We start from the raw sequence: 19,983 nt of genomic DNA, 5'->3' as shown, positions 1-19,983 counted from the left end.
TAGGCAACAGAGGCACACATACTCAAAGTCACAGGGAAAAGTAGCAGACACTGAAATGGACCCGGTCACTTTGACGCTATTGTAATTAAAGGTGCAGTAGGTGATTGTCTTCTTGTTGTGCTGGTTGAAAGTCTCTTCACATTCCAACAGTAATGATTAAATAAATGATCTTAATGTATTCATATGTATTTTTATATTCTGGGTAAGGCATAAGACTAAAACATGTTCGTCCAATTAAAATTTGTCGAGCCAATAATTCCTATAATTCTGATAAATAGCCCAAACTGTCTGTCAACAAATGTAGATTTGTACATCTGCGCACCCCACTAACGCAGACAGATCTTCCTTGCATGCACACCGCATTCATGTGCACACGAGAGAAAGAGTGACAGCAATAAAAACAAATGCTGAATCAAAAGCGCTGCACGCTGGAGGAAGGATGACACCATGGCTGAAGGATTTCTTTTAGACAGGTAATGTTCTGTTTTAAAACTATTTTAGTCGGACAAAGCTTTAGCAGATTGTGTTCTATTAAGAATGAGTTATATGCACAGAAGTGTTGTTCAGCCACTGAAATCCTCCGGTGAAAGCTTGATGTGACTATTTTCAGTTTCATAAGGGACCTTTTACAGCATCGATAATGTAGATTTTTTAAATTAGTTTAAAAACAAAACATAAGTAAGTAGCACTATTCCGCCTCGTCTGTTTACTGAGGTGAAGTTGGTTTTATATTCACATTGGTTCCTTTTTGAACAATGACAACCTGTGACGCGCTCCCTATATTGTTTGCCATGCTACTTTGAATATGCTACAGTCTGAAACAGCATACAAGTATGGTTTAGTCCTAGTATTACAAAGTACAAACATTTTCTAACTGGCGAATGACACGATCTAGAGGATTGTCTACAGTCATCTTTACAGTGCACCTTCATGATTTCAGGAAGTGTGGCTTTGGACGGCAGGTGAGGAACTGTGTTTTCAAAGCTATTATGCTAACGGATAGCATTTTGGCAGATCATACACTGCACCTTTAAAGGTAGAAATAATAAAAACCCTTTTATGCTTTGTAATTTAATAAAATAATGCAAGTAAGAAATATACACATATTTAGGAAGACTAAGGGTATATAAGTGTGTTTTATTTCAACAAAGTTATTCAATTGCAAAAATTATAAACGGTCAAAATGGCCGCCTCGGTAGTTCTAGTGTTAAGCTTTAATTAAGACGAGTACATTCATTCACTCATTTTCTTTTCAACTTAGTCCCTTTATTAATCAGGGGTCGCCACAGCGGAATGAACTGCCAACTTATCCAGCATACGTTTTATGCAGCGGATGCCCTTCCAGCCACAACCCAACACTGGGAAACACTCATACACTCTTGCATTCACACACATACACTACGGCCAGTTTAGTTTATTCAATTTACCCATAGCGCATGTCTTTGGACTGTAGGGGAAACTGGAGCACCCATAGGAAACCCACTCCAACACGGGGAGAACATGCCAACTCCACACAGAAATGCCAACTGACCCAGCTGGGGATCGAACCTTCTTGCTGTAAGGCAATTGTTCTACCCACTGTGCCACCTAGGCACCCTACGAGTGTACATAGTTTTTCCATAGTAATTAAAGAATAAGAAAAAAAAGAAGAAACCATTACACAGATTTAGAAGAGACTGTAAAGTGCTAGTGTTGGAGGATCAGGTGCATTTATGAGGCATTTAGGATTTTAATATGAACTAAATTAAAAGTCTTACTGCAAATTTGACTGAGACTCAGTGTGAGCATTTGTGTTTGTTTGAGGATGCAATTAGGGTGAGTTTGCTGATGTACTTCCTGTAACAATGTCCCAGAAGAGCCGAATATTAGAACACAGAGTGCCTCATTTCACTCTCTAGAGCCGCTGAGCACTAACAGCACTTCTAAAACAAACACCTCACACCATATACTAAACCTTTTAACACAAATATCATGATGTATGAGGCAATTATAAAATATCCCAAATCACTTAATCTGCCAGTACTGATAGCAAACTAGTAACAAAAAGTACACAACACTGTTCATTTATTAAATTTTACAAAGATGCATTAAAAGTCAAATCAAAAGTGCCGATATAATGTTGTAATTTTTTTATTTTAAATAAATGTATATTCAAAGTAGGGAAAATATTTTTACATAAAATATTTTGCTATCATAAGAAGAATGGCTGCTGAACATTTTTGCAAAAATGAATACAACTTATAACAAATTGTAAATTCAATTGGTTTAATTCAGAGGTGCCCAAACTTTTTCTTATGAAGGGCCAAAAACCAAACTTGATTGAGGCTAGTTGACCAAAGGTAACTATTGCTGCCATGAGTAATTTTCTAATTTATTTAATAATATTTAAAAATAACTAGAACACACTGCTTTATATCAACTAATACAGTACACATATTTTTTAGTTGCACATTTTATAATGAACGTGTTACATTAAAAACAAAAACAATCTATTTATAACAGAATTTTTGCCTTGATTTGCTTGCCGATGTCTTCTGCATAGTCCTCTACTTGTCAACTGACCGTATTTACATTTTAAAAACTCAGATTCATTTACAACATTAAATTGAAACAATTGATTTTAGTTTGCTTTTTGTAGCTTAGTGATACGTTTATGGGCCAATGACATGACCACATTGAAATGGTATATAGAATTACCTGACTAAAAAAAGATTGATCTGTTCATGCAGAAATTATTCATCCGCAGTTCCTTTATTAAATCATTAACTGTAATCTAAACTTCTAATAAACAGCTCATATGTGGCTGCTCCCAAATATTCAGGGCTTTCCTTGCATTTAATAGCTGCAATATACATAAACATACCAACATGCCTTGTCATGGTTTTTTTGCAATGGCTAATCTCAGGAGAGAAAAAAAAGTGTGGGTAATAAAAACACCATCAGTTTGCATTGTTTTTTGAGGGGCTTTTTTAATGAACATTTATAAATTATTGCAAGGATTTAGTGCAAATACGTGAAGGAAAAGCTGAAGCTATGGGTTTGTTGAAATATAGGTTTTCAACTGCTTCATCCTTTATTTAACCTTATGTCAAACATGTTTGGAATGTCATGAGGGTATGTCATTTTTAAAGTTATCCCATTTAAAGTTTATATTTTACTATTTAAATACTTCAGTATGCATGACTCCAATTAAGAACTCCTCATTCAGCTGTTTTCTTCTACACTCCACCATTAGCTCTATAGTCTCAGGGGCAGTATTTAGAAATGTGGTACTTACATCAGCTGTGTGACTCCCTTCATGCCCTGCAGGACAACAGCACTGACTAAGCGTTAAGCATCATCCACAGGGACCACTTCTACTGATCTAGCCCTGATCTGCACATAAGATAAACACTCAACACATGGACATCAGAGGCCCCTTGGGGAAAAAAAACACTGGCTGAGCTAAGCTAGAAGATCTTTTTCTCTAAAATACAGGCACTTTTATTGTAGAAAGTAATTATATTAATAAGATCCACCTATATATGAATTTCTATGAATAAGATTTCTTTGAGCCTGATAACAAAAACAAAGCACAAACAAGCTTACGTGTTGTGACAAACTACTAATTCAATAAATTTCATGTGTGTAACATGTGCTTATCTACTGTAGTTGACCTTGCTTTCTAATGTGTGTTTCTTTTACAATGGTTACTTATTGTGCTTGGGCATCATGGAGGCTCAGTGATTAGCACTGTCGCCTCACAGCAAGAGGGTCGCTGGTTCGAGTTCCAGCTGGGTCTGTGGGCATTTCTGTGTGGAGTTTGCATGTTCTTCCCGTGTTCGCGTGGGTTTCCTTCGGTTTCCCAAAGTCCAAAGTCATGCGGTATAGGTGAAGTAAATAAACTAAATTGTCTGTAGTGTATGTGTGTGCATGTGAGAGTAAGTGTGACCCATCCGCTGTGTAAAACATATGCTAGATAAGTTGGCGCTAAGCCGAAGGAAAATGAATGAATGACTTATTGTGCTCACCTGTTCCTTGTTTATTTAGTCACTTATATGTGTGTATTAGAGATCTGTATTTACAAATTGCAAGTTGTGATTACATCGTCAAACTTATTGAGGTCACTTTTGCTGGAGCAAGATGGCAAATTTATATATCACCATTTTATTTATTTATATTATATTTTATGCAAAAAAATATATTTTTTTAAACTACACATAAATAATTATCAATAAACAATTAGCATCTGTGTTTTTCCTTTTTTACTTTGTTATTCAGTTAATGAAGGTTGCACAAACTGAATTATCTGCACAAAAAATCATATTTTGAAAATGCAAATTTTTTGGCTCATGTCCACTTTGATTGAAACGTTTTCGCGCAGCACTCAGCGTAAAACAGATGCTCAGCAACCCGCCATGCTGTTGCTTAAAAACGTGATGCTTCCACTTATAATAACAGAAAAAATACGCTTGAATTTAGTGGACACCTACCATTATTGTAAATGACATGTCTGATGAATGCAACATGTCTTCTCACAAACCTGCCCCAACTCTGAAACTCTGTGCTTTGATATGTCTTTGTAGTTTTTTTAAAATAAAATAAATGACCTAAATTACTCTGTGTTTTGCTCAATTAAGTGTTATGCATGTAAAATGCAAATGCATGCATGTGATTTATCCAGTGTATTTACATTTGTGGATTAAAGTCCTGAGTTATTTGCGCTGGATTGCTACTATACACAAGAGAATCACAACTTACTTTTTTCCGGCTACATTTAGTGAGATTAGGAACAGGATCTAATGAATAAAAAAACAAAATCAAACAAAAAGATCCAAGGGGTAGCTTAAATAATATGTCGGTACTCTTTGGGTAAGGGATTCATCAGAATAAACTGCAAAAATCAGTCCAAGGCACTCGAAAAATGTGGAAAAATATTCAAAAGTATTTATTCACATGGCTATTCCTTAAAACTGTGAATAACCATGTCAATAAAGGCTTTAAAATATTTTTCCACATTTTTCGAGGGCCTTGGACTGATTTTTGCTGTTTACATCTACTGGATAATTTACTGTGCCATTTAAAAGAAGACAGTGAAATGTCCCAAACGGCAATGGAGTTTGTGACTTTCTACCATTCAGTATTTCATTTTTAAATAGTTGAGAAGCAAGTTCCAAATTAAATGTAGTACATACTCAGCGTGCAATTTCTGTGTACACACTCATTGGTACAGCTACACAAAGCCCCCCTGTGTGTGTTTTGATTGAGACACATGGCTAGAGAGGGGGAAAAGAGCTCAGTAGTGAAAAGATCAGGGACAATAGGGGGCCAGAGGTGCCAATCTGGAATTTCCATCACGTAGCCACCAAATTTAGAATAATTTACTGTGGAATGAAGCAGTTAAAACGAAAGCAATTGTAAATAAACGTTCTTTGACGAAAAAGAAAATAAAAAATAATGTTTTATTAAATTACTACATATATATAGATAGACAGACAGACAGACAGACAGACAGACAGACAGACAGACAGACAGACAGACAGACAGACAGATAGATAGATAGATACTCATGCACTTTTATGCAAGAAAAAAAAAAAGCATTAAATTTAACTGCATTAAAATGCAAGAAACTATAAGCATTGCACATGCTTCAGAACATGTTGATACATGTCTGAATATGTCCACTATAATGAGTCCTTAAAAAAGGAACATAATTAAGGAGTTCAATTGATGTTTGGACCTTTGAGGGGGAAAACATGCAGATTATGCGGCGAAACCACAAAAAAGGCTGTTTCCGTTGCATTGTGCTCTGGTAATGTATTCCCAGCCCATCAAAGCAGCTTTAATCTCATACCTAAAACCATGTTTCATGTCATCAAACTAAGGAGTCATCAAAGGAGACTGAACAAAAGTTGACATCAATCCCAGAGAATCTAGAAAGGATCATTTGGTATCATAAATTATAATATTCTCTGCAAATTAATACTTCTATTCAGTAGCCATTTGGGATCAGATCTATTCATTCAGGCTCAGAGATTCGCACACCTGTACTGTTCAAACACTGATGAGGCTTTTATTATTTACACCTGAGAGACTCTGTAGACCCCCACAAATTCTCCAACGCTATTAATCACACATGGCACTTGATCAAAGGATTTTATTGTAAAGCTTTAGACATTTAACATTTAATTACATGAATGAGATTAGAAATAGTACATTTAAAACATATTAATTAAATATAGCTATAATGTTAGGCAACTAGAGGGAAAAACTTGTTATTATAAAACTTATTTTAAACACGTTCATGGAAGATTGTGTGTCTTAAGATTTGGTTCCTATTTGAAGTCAATATATGCAATGTTATTATAAAATATTTCTTATAATAACAGCTATTTTTAATGAGCCGATGCTATTATCTAAATTAAATATGAATTATAATGTACATTATAGCTTCCATAACAACTGCTGCTAGGTAGTAACGACATGTACATCAACATCAGGATCTGTCGATTGATTTCTAAACAAATGGTATCTGCCTTGTTAACAATTTGTACGCATACACGAATTGGTCATGGTTTCTTTGGTAATCACTTAATATGATAAGAATGGATAAGAGTAGTTGTCCTTACCTTTTCTAAAAGCATCCCGGTTGACTTTATCGTGCGTGTTCGTTGAGAGATCATTCAGTGCTCGGTGTGTGTATGTGTGTGTCATTGGCCTCAGTGTGATGCGCGAGGACTCCAGGCACCATCACAGCAACAGGGAGGTTAAGTGACAGACAGCGCTATCAACCAATCACAGCCTGGAGGTGGGACTAAATGGGTTCCTAAACCAATAAGATGTTATGACCCTTTTAATGCTAGAAATACATTAAACGTGTATTTAAAGTTAACCAACTATCTGAATAGAGGTTTTGTGTGATTATATAAACCATTGGTATTCAAATGTTTGTTTATTTCACTGCCCAGTATGTTTTATTATACCCTCAGAAATATGAAAACATGTACATGTATTTTTTGGGGGAGTGTTGGGTAACAGGTTTTGTAATTAGAATTTGTATAAAATGAATGTTAACCATACTCGACATTATCAGCCTTAAAGCAACATTTGGCCATCATATTATATTTTCAGGCACCCTAACTGCCCAATATATTATTCAAAGATTCCCCAATTGTATCACAGCAATACATGAGTTTTTTTATTATTAGTTTTATTTATTTTTTTTTACCCCAAAGTTTCAAATGTATAAAGACTTAATACAGCAACTTACAGAAGACACCCACTAAATCAAATATACCCAAACCAGGGGCCACAGGCCAAAGTTGGCCCATGGTAACCTTTGATTCGGCCCACCATCTCATCTAAGAAGAAAGGAAGAATGATGGGGATGGTTTCAAGATTGTCAATTTAAATGCAACCCTTTGTTTGTTTTATTGTTAAAAGCTAACGGAATTAAATGGTGTAAATAAATCAGTAGGAACTGTCACCCGACAATGCAGAGATTTTGGTGAGCAAATCAAGTCAAAGACAGATTCTGCTTGACTAGGGTATTCCGCATTCAGCTCCACCGTGTTATAAATGTGATGTTTTTATTGAAATACATTATCATTAAAAAAGCTATAATGCATTAATGTATCCGATTTAGAGTAATGTTTTCTATTTGCTTAACAATTTAAAATATTATGAAAAAAATTACCCATGACAATTTTAATGTAATATAGTTTGGTATATTTACCTTTGGCCCACAGCTCTCAATATTTGGCTTTTGGCCCTTCATATGAAAAGATTAGTGCACCCCTGTACTAAACTGTCATACAGTGTTACTATATTTTACCACAGACTTGTCAGGCATCTTGTTGATTTTCCTGATTTAAAAAAGACAAATAAAAAAAGTAACTGAAAGCAACAAAGATGCCCAAAACATGAACAGGAAGAAATGTTTAAACATGCTAATGAAATCAAATATGCAAATGAATTAATTACAATTCATTTGCACCAAGCTTTAAGAACTGTAAAATGATTACATGGGTAAAAAGAAAAAAAAACATTTTAGTTCACATTTTTTTCTAATAGTTCTAATACATTCTTAATAAAATTAAAACTAAGTTAATACAATTTTGTTTGCCTCATCATGTAGCCCTTACTGATCACTTCCTCCTGAATTACAGCTTCCCTTACAGGACATCTATTTTACCCTTTTCAAGATTTAATTTAAGTCTTTTGTGTCTGTAAAGTTTCAGCTCAAAGCACCCATCAGATTATTTATTTTACCTTTCAGAAGTTTGTAATTTTCAGCTCTGAGCATCTTGCAGCTGTTTTTGTGGCCTGTGCTTTTAATGCTAGTTCTCCCCGCCCACCGTTCCCACGTGCCTGTCAAAGTTTGTCTCGGCTGTATCAGATAAATACCACAGTGACAAACATGAAGGAAGCAGATCTCACATATCGTTTGTGAGAAATACTACAGTAAGAACTTTACCAATGATTATTTGATGTAATTCAAGCCTTTCTGCCACGATGAGTCACACACAATGTCGATACAAAGTTCACAGACAAAGACACATACACATACACCGTGCGCGCGTTTAACTTTACAATGTTTTTGCACAGCAAATGTGACAGGGTATACGTTAATATCCTCTGCTATATGATTATTTGTTATGTTAATGTACAAAATAAAACTGATTTAACATCCACAAACCAGGATTGAAGTGTCTTCTTTTATAATTGTACTGACATGCGGCTGTGGCGATACAGTAAAATCTCTGTAATTAATTACAAACATGCACCAATTTAAAACGTTTTAAACTTGTAAAACTCATTCTTGATCACATTTGATGATAATTGATGATCACAGAGAGCTGAACAGATCTTTTAATCCTGGTTGCTTTGCGCACATCCGGTCCTGTTGATTTGGTTGTACGCATTACTACAGAGACATGTTAATACAAGGCTGTCAATCAATTCGGTGGGCAGGGATACCGCACTCTTACGTCACGTTGCGGTGGGCCTCAAAATGAGAGGGATTTGGATCCCATTTTAGCGTCAGCAAAAAAATAAAAAAAAGACTTATTGTCTGTATATCACTCCACTATGACTGGACACACTATACCTAAACACAGTTCTGTCCAAACAGCTTACAAAAGACAATTTATCATAGGTGGCATTTAAGATCAACGCCAAAAGATTAATCCCAAAGTTAAATCTACTTTTATAGTAAAATCTCTATTACATTCAAATTTAGGTTAAATGGTGTTATCGCAATTTGTCTCAACATAATTAGAATTCCTTAGAAAAGAGTGCTGACATTCATATTTCTCTAAACAAGATGAACTTTTAAAAACACAAGCCAGAAGTGCATACATGTTGGCTCTGGATAATTTGGGGGCACATGTTGCCCTTTAATTCTTTTATGAAAATAAGCTTCTTACACACACTATAAACATACATCCAAAGACAAAAAAAAAACATTCTTTCCACCACAGCCTTGTCGACGTGCACTATTCCTGAAACGAATCTCCAACTATTCTTATCCACAACATACATTAAGAGCATGACTGAACTTGTGATCGTACTATAGACACTGCTTTCTGAAAAAGCCAAGCTGAAAGAAAGAAATAGAGCAGGTGATCCATCTATGTTGGACGACTCCACAATGAGCTTTATTGTATCATTTTAAAAGGGTGGAAAAGGAGAAAAAGCCTCCTCAATTCATTCCCATAACGTCCAAGTACAGCCTTTCATACATTCGCAGTCTTTTCACAACTAGCAGGCTCTTGTTTGGCTTTTGCTGGGGTTTCAACAGTCACCTGTTCGATTTGAATCCCTATCACCTGTTCTTTCAATCGTTCGCTGTCTACCTGTAAAACCACTGTCTCTGCTACTCCACCCTCGGGTTGAGAGGGCTGTATCTGCGTTTCTTCCTCCACCACGAGAGTCTCCTCAACGGCCACAACGTCCACCGGTTCTACAGTGACGTGCTCCACCCGTATACCATCCTCCAGAATCACCCGCTCCTCGCCTTCCTCCATAGACAAAACATTGGCAGGGTCTGAAATCAAGATGTCCTCCGCCACAACGACCTTCTCCTGTAAGCCATGGAGCTCCTGCAGGTGAGCGTGGAGGTCTCTGGGTGCTGTGAACCACAGGTCGCAGAGCGTGCAGTGGTTGGGTTTCTCACCCGTGTGGGTCACCAAGTGGTCCTTGAACTGCTCCCAACTATTGAAAACACTGCTACAAACCTGAGGAGTAAAAAGATGGATTATAGATCACGATAAAGCTGAAAACATGAAAAGGGAAAACAACTGTTCATAATTTAAGTTTAGAAAGATTATTGGCACCTCACGACATATTGAGAAGTCCAAATACACTCACTGGCCACTTTATTAGGCACACCTTACTAGTACCGGGTTAAACCCCCCTTTGCCTTCAGAACTGCTTTAATCCTTCTTGGCATAGATTTAACATGATACTTAAAATATTTCTCTGAGAATTTGGTCCATATTGACATGATAGCATCATGCAGTTGCTGCAGATTTGTCAGCTGCACATTCATGATGAGAATCTCCCTTTCCACCGCATCCCAAAGGTGCTCTATTGGATTGAGCTCTGGTAACTATGGAGGTCATTTGAGTACAGTGAACTTGTTGACATGTTTGAGAAACCAGTCTGAGGTGATTCATGCTTTATGACATGGCGCGTTATCTTGCTGGAAATAGCCATCAGAAGATGGGTGTACTGTGGTCATAAAGGGATGGACATGGTCAGCAACAATCCTCAGGTAGACTGTGGCACTGACATGATGGTCAATTTAGTACTAATGGCCCAAAGTGCACCAAGAAAATATCCCCCACACCATTACACCAGCCTGAACCTCTGATCCAAGGCAGGATGGATCCAGGCTTTCATGTTGTTGACACCAAATTCTGACCCTACCATCCGAATGTTGAAGCAGAATTTGAGACTCAACAGATCAGGCAACATTTTTTCAATCTTCTATTGTTCAATTTTGGAGAGCCTGTGTGAATTATAGCCTCAGTTTCCTGTTCTTAGCTGACAGGAGTGGCACCTCAAGGTACAGCGTGTTTTGCATTCAGAGATGCCCTTCTGCATACCTCGGTTGTAACGACTGGTTATTTGAGTTACTGTTGCCTTTCCATCAGCTTGAAACAGTCTGGCCATTCTCCTCTGACTTCAACAAGGCATTTGCGCCCACCGCTCACTGGATATTTTCTCCTTTTCTCTCTAAACCCTAGAGATGGTTGTGCATGAAAATCCCAGTACATCAGCGGTTTCTGAAATACTCAGAAAAGATCTGGCACCAACAACCATGCCACGTTTTGATTTAAGTAACTTAAATCACCTTTTTTCCCCATTCTGATGCTCGGTTTGAACTGCAGTAGTTCATCTTGACCATGTCTACATTCCTAAATGCATTGAGTTGCTGCCATGTGACTAGCAGATTAGAAATTTGCTTTTATGTGCATTTGGACAGGTGTACCTAATAAAGGAGCCAGTGAGTGTTTACAGGGTATAATCAATAAAAAGCTCTAATGCCTTGATATACTTCATGGAATATCGAATAATGAACTGGTGTGTTGTCATTTTAAACAAAATGTTCATTTGGAGGCTTCAAGAAGTTGAAAAAGTACACAAAAGCAAGTTTTCCAAGTTCTTTTTCAATGATAAACGCATTTGAACTACAATTGGTCTGCAGTAATGATGTAACGTGTAGATCTGAGGCTCTATCTTCATTTGACATTGAAATCTAGGTTCATTTTTTCTGTTCAGTCCATCAAGGCCAGATGTCCACTAGTAAAAATTAAATCTCTGACTTTAAGACTTTAAGTTGTAATTAATTTGTTATTAAGAGGTACATATGCATTATGTATAACTCTTAAAATACTGCTCTCAGGAATTACTTGCATACACAATGTTTCCCTAGAGGAGGTCCCGCCCTCAGTCATTGATGATTGTCTCACACAGTTCAGGGAACACAAACATCAGTTCTCAAATTTTTGAAAGGTTATTTGCAGCTAATGCCCCACTACAAAGTTGATCAGAGAAGAGTGCAGCTTTGCACAAGACGTTTGGCCAGCGGAGAAATTAAAATGGTCGTGCCCAACTGAGTCTGGTTTCTCTCAATGTTTTTTTTCTTCTCTTTCGCCAATTAGTGAAGTTTTTTTCCCTCTCCGCTGTCGCCACTGGCTTGCATGGATTAGTAGAGGATCTACTAGGATCTGTAGAGCTGCGCATCGTTGGATTTGCTCTTCAGTGTTTGGACTCTCAGGAGTGATTTTTAAACCAAACTGAACTGAGCTAAACTGAACTGAACTTAAACACTAAAAACTGAACTACACTGTTCCAATTTACTATGACCTTTTATGTGACGCTGCTTTGACACAATCTACATTGTAAACGCGCTATACAAATAAAGGTGAATTGAATTGAATAGAAGAATGGGAACGAGAGATTGGAATCGAAATTTTGGAAGAAATCTGGCAGAATAGCTTAGAGGATATTGATAATCAACCAATCAATAATGGATTATGCCTCATTCAGTTCAAGGTCCTACATAGACTACACTTCTCCAAAAAGAAATTACATAGGATTTTCTCCAATACATCTCCTATTTGTGATAAGTGCAAATTCAGAAGAAGCCGGTTTAGCTCATAGTTTTGTAACAAAAAAGTTGTTTTGATTATCACTGTATTGTTTTTTCGTGAGTGATCGTGAAGAATGTCGGTGTTTTGGGGGCGGGGGCTGTTTATGGGGTTTGGGGTCTGGAGTTGGCGATCGTGAAGTGAAGGGGCACTTTTCACATTCATTTGAGGGGCAAAAAAAAAGGGCAGGTTGAGCCCTACCTGTGCACATGCCTACATGGTAGGTTATTCGGGATGTGGTGGGTTTCTTAGGTTAAAGGTGTTTTCTGTCACTGCTTGTTTAGCCTGCATTAATGCATTCAGTGTAGGCTGCATGATTAATTATTAAAAGATCAGGATCTCAACACGCAACAAATTATAACTGATGATGATTTGCATATGTTTATTAATCCTTCGAATCACTGCATTCAAATCAGTGTTTGAGAACCTCAAAAATCAACAAAGAGATTGAGTCTTTAGTCTTTTGAGTTAGTTATGAAGTTACAAACAGTCAATTAACACAGAAATATTGGGATAACAGTTCAAAAGATTAAAGTTTTAAAGATTAAAATCACTGTCACGTGCTCAAAAATGACAGTTGTAGGTAACAACTACATTATTTAACCAATAGGTAGCGATAACCAGCCATCAACAACATGCCACTGAATAATTCTTCAAAAATGACACATCTAGCAATGGAACATGACGTTTTATGAGTGAATAACTGAATCATTTACTGAAATTGAGACTAAAGATAAATATGGGTTGTTCTTGCAGTACAATTTTGTAATAAATAGAAAGCTAATTACATGTCTCCTCTTTTTGGCAGATCCGAAAAATGGTCCGATCCATGACTAAAAAAAACATAATATGATCTGTTTCTGATCTGTGGGATTTGTGATCCGATACACCGCTAGTCGATGCTGAGTTTAAAAAAAAAAATGCTTTAAAATCCTTAAAACGATATTACACCAAACATAAACTATTGTAATTTAATAGCTGTATTGTCAAATTATTGTTTTAATTAAATCCTCATTGTTTTAACTATAGAAGTAATCATTTTTCTGCTTAATATTGCTATATAATAATTATAATCATATATTAATAGTTGATTTTTTTGGCCCTAATATTTTTATAAAAAATAAACCAAAATATCAATGAGAACCACACAGCCTCACATAGAATGTGTTTTTGTGAACATAACTGCATTAAATAGAGGAAAAATAGCCTAAATAGTCTGGAGTTTTGTTCATTTAAAAATGAAATATTGATCTGCATCTTTAAAATGCACTGTTGTTCAAAACACATAAAAAAGTAATATGCAAACATTTGCGTTATTTAAGAAATAGTGGAAAAAAACTAACCTGGCATTCATAGAGCTTCTTTCGCCCTTTTTTGGCTCCAGAGCCATTTTGACACGCTGACATGTGGCACTTCAGCGTACTGTTCCTTGCAAAGCGCTCATGGCACTCTGGACACTCAAAGGGTTTCTCACCTACAAAAAAAACATCAATATTTGAGAAGTTACTTGGAAAATTTAATCTTGAGCATGTAAGCTTTCCTCAAAACATCTCACCCACACACCTGTGTGCTTCCTTAAATGCTCTTTGAAATGTCCAAAATGATCAAACTGTTTTTCACAGTACTCGCAAACATGCACTTTCTTTTTCTGCCGTCGGGACTGTTCCTCCGCATCAAAATGATAATTATTCAAGTGCTGTTTAAGGGCTCCTTCCCGGGCGTACGCTTTGCCACAGTGTCTGCAAACAAAGCCTCTATCCGGGGAGGCGATATGAGTCTTCATGTGCTGTTTGAGGTGATAGTAGAGTTTAAAGCAGCGGTCGCACTTATCGCAGCGGAAAAGGTTGTCGAGCTGAGAGATCTGAACCTCCACCACTTCAATGTTCTCCAGGGTCTTGGAGGCCACCACTGCCTCCTCCTGCACAACTACGGTCTCGTCAACTTTTTTCAGAACATGAAGCGTCTGCTCTCCCTGCTGGTACTTGCTAGTGATGTCGGCCAGCAAAGCCAAAGCAGAGTCATCTGAAGAGGGTTCAGTAGCGGCCCGGGCCACGTCCACCACCTCCACCAGACCGCTTTCCTCCACCTCGATGTGCTCCTCGCCAACCTCCACCTCGATTTCAACAGATTCTGCGTCCACTGAAGGAAGAGTCTCCGTGATCACATTGGAGGTCTCTGAGATCTTCCTCTTCTTAGCCTTGCTCTTTCCAGGCTGGGGGGAGGCGGTACCATTCCTTCTAGATTGGAGGATGAAAAGCAACTGTTTACACTTTGAGATCAAATCAGAAAGAAGAAAATGTCTGAATAGTATAGTCAGTGCAGTATGTGAGTAACCTGTTGTTCAAGGCTTTGATTGCCTCCTGCATTTGAAGGTATTCTGCAGCTCGCCAGACATCACTGACTTCCTCCTCACCATTCACAGCTAATGTAGCAGTATAAGTGAACTCCATTAGATGGCGGAAGGCAGAGTTGCTAACACCTGTTTGAGGTAAAAAGACAAAGATTGTATCGAGTTGAACTGTACACTTTGTTAAAAGTTCATTTTGGGCATTTTATCATTTAAAACATAAGCATATCAAATACAAAGTGACACTTTACAATAATGTTTCAGTTGATAACATTAGTTAGCATGAAAAATTAATATGTTAAAGCTTTATTAAAAATTGCTTATGTTAATAAATCTAGTTGTCCATTGCTTGCTGATGCAAGTTCCCAAACTTGATTTCAGCAGCATAACAATACATGAAGAAATGTGAACTAAAGGTTATTTCACCCAAAAAAAGAACACGTTATTTGAGGGCTCCTTCATCCTCCATAGACAGCAATGGTCCTGAGGCATTCTAAGTCCAAAAAAGGAACCAAATACATTGTTAAAACATTACATGTGACTTTAGTGGTTATCATACCAACTACAATCATTTCAAGCTCCAAAAAGACTTTTGTGTACCAAATAAATTGTAAATAAAACTTGTAAAGTCTGGTAATTTCTATAGTTAGGTCATCAGGGTGCACATTTACTCTGGTCAGTATGATATATTGCCTTTAGAGTCAGCAGTAGTGCAAGTATTGTATTGCCCGTTGTGAACACGCACCCTGGTCTGATACATAAAACATTGATCAACAAAGTAGTTTACACTTTTTTTTTTTGGCACACAAAAGTGTTTTGGAGTTTGTATAATTACAGTTGAACCACTGAAATCACATGGAATGTTTTGACAATGTTTTTGGTTATTTTTTGGACTTTGAATGTCTTGGGACCATTGTGAGGATGAGAGAGCTCTCAGATTTCATCTAAAACATCCTAACTTGTGTTCTAAAGTTGAACGAAGGGTTCAAAGGTTTGTAAAGACGTGAGGTAAAGTAATTAATAACAGAAATTTCACTGAAGGTACCCTCTATAACAATGCAATTATTCCTCTACTTCTCAGCATAAATGACCAAACCTAAGGGCTGTTGGACACTGCATTCAGACTGACCTTTGCTAAACAAGCCATTCAAGAGATTTTGCTATTAATATGAATATATCTGCGTACGGCAGGGCTTGACAAGGACTGCCCAAGGTCAGCGCGTGAGACGCCCGAGACAAAAAGTTTAATTTGGCTGAGAGTGTTTGTCAATTGCATGCTAATACAGTCAACAGACGTTTGTGTTTGTCTACCTGTCTCGTTTGAGCATATGTGAATCACTGAAATCACCTGAATGAGGTGGTCTCAGCTCAATTGAAACGAACTCTGGAGCAGATAGATTGTACTGAGAAAGCAATACAATGCAACAAACTAACGAACCAGGCTACATCACAGTGTTTTATGGTTGTGTAATAGCCATATATTCGGCTTTATATATATATTTAGAGAGAATTATGAGTAGGGCAGTATGTCATTCCTACTGGCAAATGTGTGTTTCATGTCGAAAGTGAAAGCATGCTGAAATATTACAGAGTGGAAATACTATAAAATATTACCATCTGATAATCGTTTCATATTTTATTCTTATAATATTTTGTATTAGGCCTATTGTTTTGTTCATTTCTGCACTGACACCATGAAAGAAAGATCAACATTGATCTGCTTCATGATCTGACAGCAGTCTCTGTTTATCTGTTATTTCTCTCTATAATTTAAGCCTATAATGCATAATTCTAGCCAACATTTTTTTAATAGATTGATTAATTCAATAGATAAGATTTCTACAAAACTTTACAACTGAAATGAGGCAATGTATGATAAAGTTTTACCTCTCTGAGATATAAAATATATATCTACTGGAATTCATTGCCTAAGTGTAAAAACTGTAATAATCTTATTAAGCCAAACCAATCAACCAAATCCTATGCAAAATACACAAATCCTGTATATATTTTTTGCATTTTCCTCAAATGAATCAATAGGTGAAACAACTAATGAAAAAAAGGAAAAAAAGCTTATAACTTTATACACTCAAATAATTGGCAACATTGTGGCAAGGTAGGATGGTGTGCCTACTTATAAAATATGTACTCAATATTTACTTCCCCTCAAGTGGTTCTAAACCTTTATGAGTTTCTTTCTTCTGTTGAACACAAAAGAAGAAAATTTGAAGCACGCTGAAAACCTGTAATCGCTTTCCACAATAGGAAAAACAAATACCATGAAAGTCAATGGTTATAGGTTTTGAACATTTTTCAATGCATCTCGTTTTGTTTTTAACAGATGAAAGAATTTCATAAAGGTTTGAAGCAAGTAAAGGGTGAGTAAATGATGGTGGATCTTTCACATAACTAATCCTTTAACAGGGCAATCACATTATAGTTTATTTAAATCATACTAAACCTGACAACACAGTATCAACACAGCTTTAACCTGACAATATCCGGGAAAGGTAGAGAGGACATTCAGGAAATGATATAAATCCACATTTTGGCTGCATGAATTTGTATACATCATTAGATACCTTCAATCTCCACAAGAGGCTCTTGAGTGAAGTCCTGGAAGAATTTGTGGAAAAACTGACTGCAGGCAGCCAGAACAGCTTTGTGGGCTCTAAACTGATGGCCTGTTTTAAAAAATAAAAGACATCAGCACCACTGAATCTGCGTAACTCTTTAATAATTTGCCAAATTCAGCAAGCAACAGTTCTGCAGACTTAATGAATGCAAACATGAGACTTTTAACAATGACATTTAATTAGTAACCCAAAGGGAACACAATGACACTTTATTTTCTAAATAAAAAATGTAAAAGTGCATAATGAGTTGTATCGGCAACAAAGTTGTTCTCAACATTTTTGTTTTGTTTTCCATTTTAACTGTCCAAGTATTCTTGAAGCAGCATACATTTACTTGTGAATAAAACTGACTTTGAGAAGACTTCAAAATTTAAAGAGCAAATATCTTTCAATGCATATCTTCCAAATCAGTTCAAGCAGAAACATTTTTATTCCCCTCTGCCAATATTTTTTGTTCTTATTTTAATCATAAACCGATAACATTGCTATCTTAATTCATTAATTTTATTTGTCACCCAAAGTGAATGCACCTTGATTTAAAGTGTTTTGCATAGCATACAACATTGAATAGCATAGATTTCTATTTTGAATTAAGATAAATGTATTATTTTACACTGTGGATAAGGGCATTAAGACTTTTAGGACCCACAAACACAGAAAAGGATTGCATTAAAAGTCAGAGAGACTGAAACCTTACCATCCACAATGAGAGTGATGTCAGTAAACTGATCCAGCTGACGTTGCTCATTCAGTTTGTCAAGCATCACTTTATAATGGGCTGGAAACTCATGCCCATAGTCAACATCTCCATCAACAGACATGGTTCAGCCCTTTCCCTGCGCATGCAAGTACTATAAAACACAAGCACAATAAGAACACGCTGGAATAAGAAATATATCAAATTATAAAACATGTAATTTAAAAAAAAAACATATGGTTTCTTGATAACAAAGCAATTGCTCAGCAGTTCTAAATGCTACAATATACCCAAACCGCAATCTGTCAAAGCATTTGAACGCCAAAATATCTGTTAACAATCTTTCAATGACGCCCTTTACTCAGCACAGACAACACTTTGAGATAAATTCAGCACATACTTTGTAATGGCCCTTATGCCAACAGATCCACAGAGAAGCGGGCATATCTAAGCAGCATGCCGAATAAGCGCGCATTTCTGCGGGGAGCCAGACGGCCAGCTTTACATCCAGCAGGTTAAACAGCTGCAAAAGCCACGTACTTCAGCGACCATGAGAGAAATATGAAAACGCCAAAAGCAGCACCGTGCGCCGGCCAGCTTCATGTTATCCGCGCGCAGGGCCTGTGTCTGCTAACGCATTCGCCATTTGTTTTCGGGACCATTGTCGTTACGTCATCAAATCGCGCATTAAAATGCTCTTTTAATCAGACATATTCGTTTCGGCTAAATAATGAGTGTTGCCGGGCGGCTAACGCTCCGGAGGACTTACCCCGGGTGACGCTCGGATGTACAGTGCGGTTGTTTATTCGTGTTGGAGGCCTGAAGCGATCAATGTGCTGTTTTTCCTCCGCTCGTCGGAAAAGGGCGGTCGCTCATGCTCTGGCCTCGAATTCCCATAAACCCCCGCGGGAGAGGTTTATCGCGCGAGGCCATGCGCGAGGCTCAGAGACAGAAAACCTCGTAATATTTAGATATGCAAAAGCTAATAAATAAAGTTATATTTCATTTGCAGCGTGATTAAAATGTTAAAATCCTGATGTGTATACCTTTTTTTAGCTTATTCTTGAGCGTGATTAACATTTAAAATATCTAAAGCATAATTAAAACATCTATATATTTCAAGTGTATTTGTATAGCGCTTTTCACAAAAATTATTTTAAAGAAACTTTACAAAAGGTGCTCAATATTGCATTACAATCAAAATGAGAAAACTGAAGGTTAGTTACCATAAATTTATAATAACGTTAACTTATTAACTAGTAACTAATTACTATTTATTATCTACACCACATATGTCATATCATAGTTACTCTCTATATCATAATTATCTATCTATCTATCTATCTATCTATCTATCTATCTATCTATCTATCTATCTATCTATCTATCTATCTATCTATCTATCTATCTATCTATCTATCCGTCTGTCTGTCTGTCTGTCTGTCTGTCTGTCTGTCTGTCTGTCTGTCTGTCTGTAATCCATTATATATGGGTATCATTATATATAAATATACATCTATAAAGATAAATAACATTGCAAGTAATTTTACAAAACACTATTATTAGTATTACAATAATATTATATATATATATATGCCTCATACTAAAATCTAAATATCTTATAAGTTACCACAGATCCTGTTAATGATATATATGACAATATTT

General features: G+C 36.6%; 1 protein-coding gene and 1 pseudogene across 5 annotated transcripts; one reads left to right on the top strand and one right to left on the bottom strand.

Moving 5' to 3' along the window:
• Nucleotides 1-19,983, top strand: part of LOC130233397 (selenoprotein Pa-like) — a 234,583-nt pseudogene that overhangs the window by 201,384 nt on the left and 13,216 nt on the right.
• Nucleotides 8,683-19,190, bottom strand: znf131 (zinc finger protein 131). Of its 5 annotated transcripts, none has more exons than XM_056463417.1 (7): nt 19,088-19,190; nt 18,319-18,472; nt 17,568-17,669; nt 14,973-15,117; nt 14,202-14,875; nt 13,982-14,112; nt 8,683-10,217 (listed from the first exon to the last, which is right to left on the bottom strand). In XM_056463417.1, the coding sequence occupies exons 2-7, from the start codon at nt 18,440-18,442 to the stop codon at nt 9,717-9,719; spliced, it is 1,677 nt and encodes a 558-aa protein (XP_056319392.1). In that variant the 5' UTR covers nt 18,443-18,472; nt 19,088-19,190; the 3' UTR covers nt 8,683-9,716. The 5 variants fall into 5 exon arrangements, with proteins under 5 accessions (XP_056319392.1, XP_056319396.1, XP_056319395.1 ...); XM_056463421.1 differs by having other exon boundaries at nt 14,202-14,872; XM_056463420.1 differs by lacking the exon at nt 19,088-19,190 and adding an exon at nt 18,902-18,971.

The sequence above is a fragment of the Danio aesculapii genome, chromosome 8, assembly GCF_903798145.1.
Source record: "Danio aesculapii chromosome 8, fDanAes4.1, whole genome shotgun sequence".
Taxonomy (NCBI): Eukaryota; Metazoa; Chordata; class Actinopteri; order Cypriniformes; family Danionidae; genus Danio; species Danio aesculapii.
Note: the sequence above shows the minus strand (reverse complement) of the source record. Positions and strands in the feature narration are given on the sequence as shown.

Bases quoted from the DNA above. Each gene is read 5' to 3' on its own strand.
- znf131 (XM_056463417.1), bottom strand. From the start codon at position 18,442: ATGTCTGTTGATGGAGATGTTGACTATGGGCATGAGTTTCCAGCCCAT. The intron at 15,118-17,567 runs GTATCTAATGAT...TACCTCAAACAG, and splicing joins GCCTCTTGTGGAGATTGAAG to GTGTTAGCAACTCTGCCTTC. The intron at 10,218-13,981 runs GTTAGTTTTTTT...TTTACTCCTCAG, and splicing joins AGAAGCTCTATGAATGCCAG to GTTTGTAGCAGTGTTTTCAA.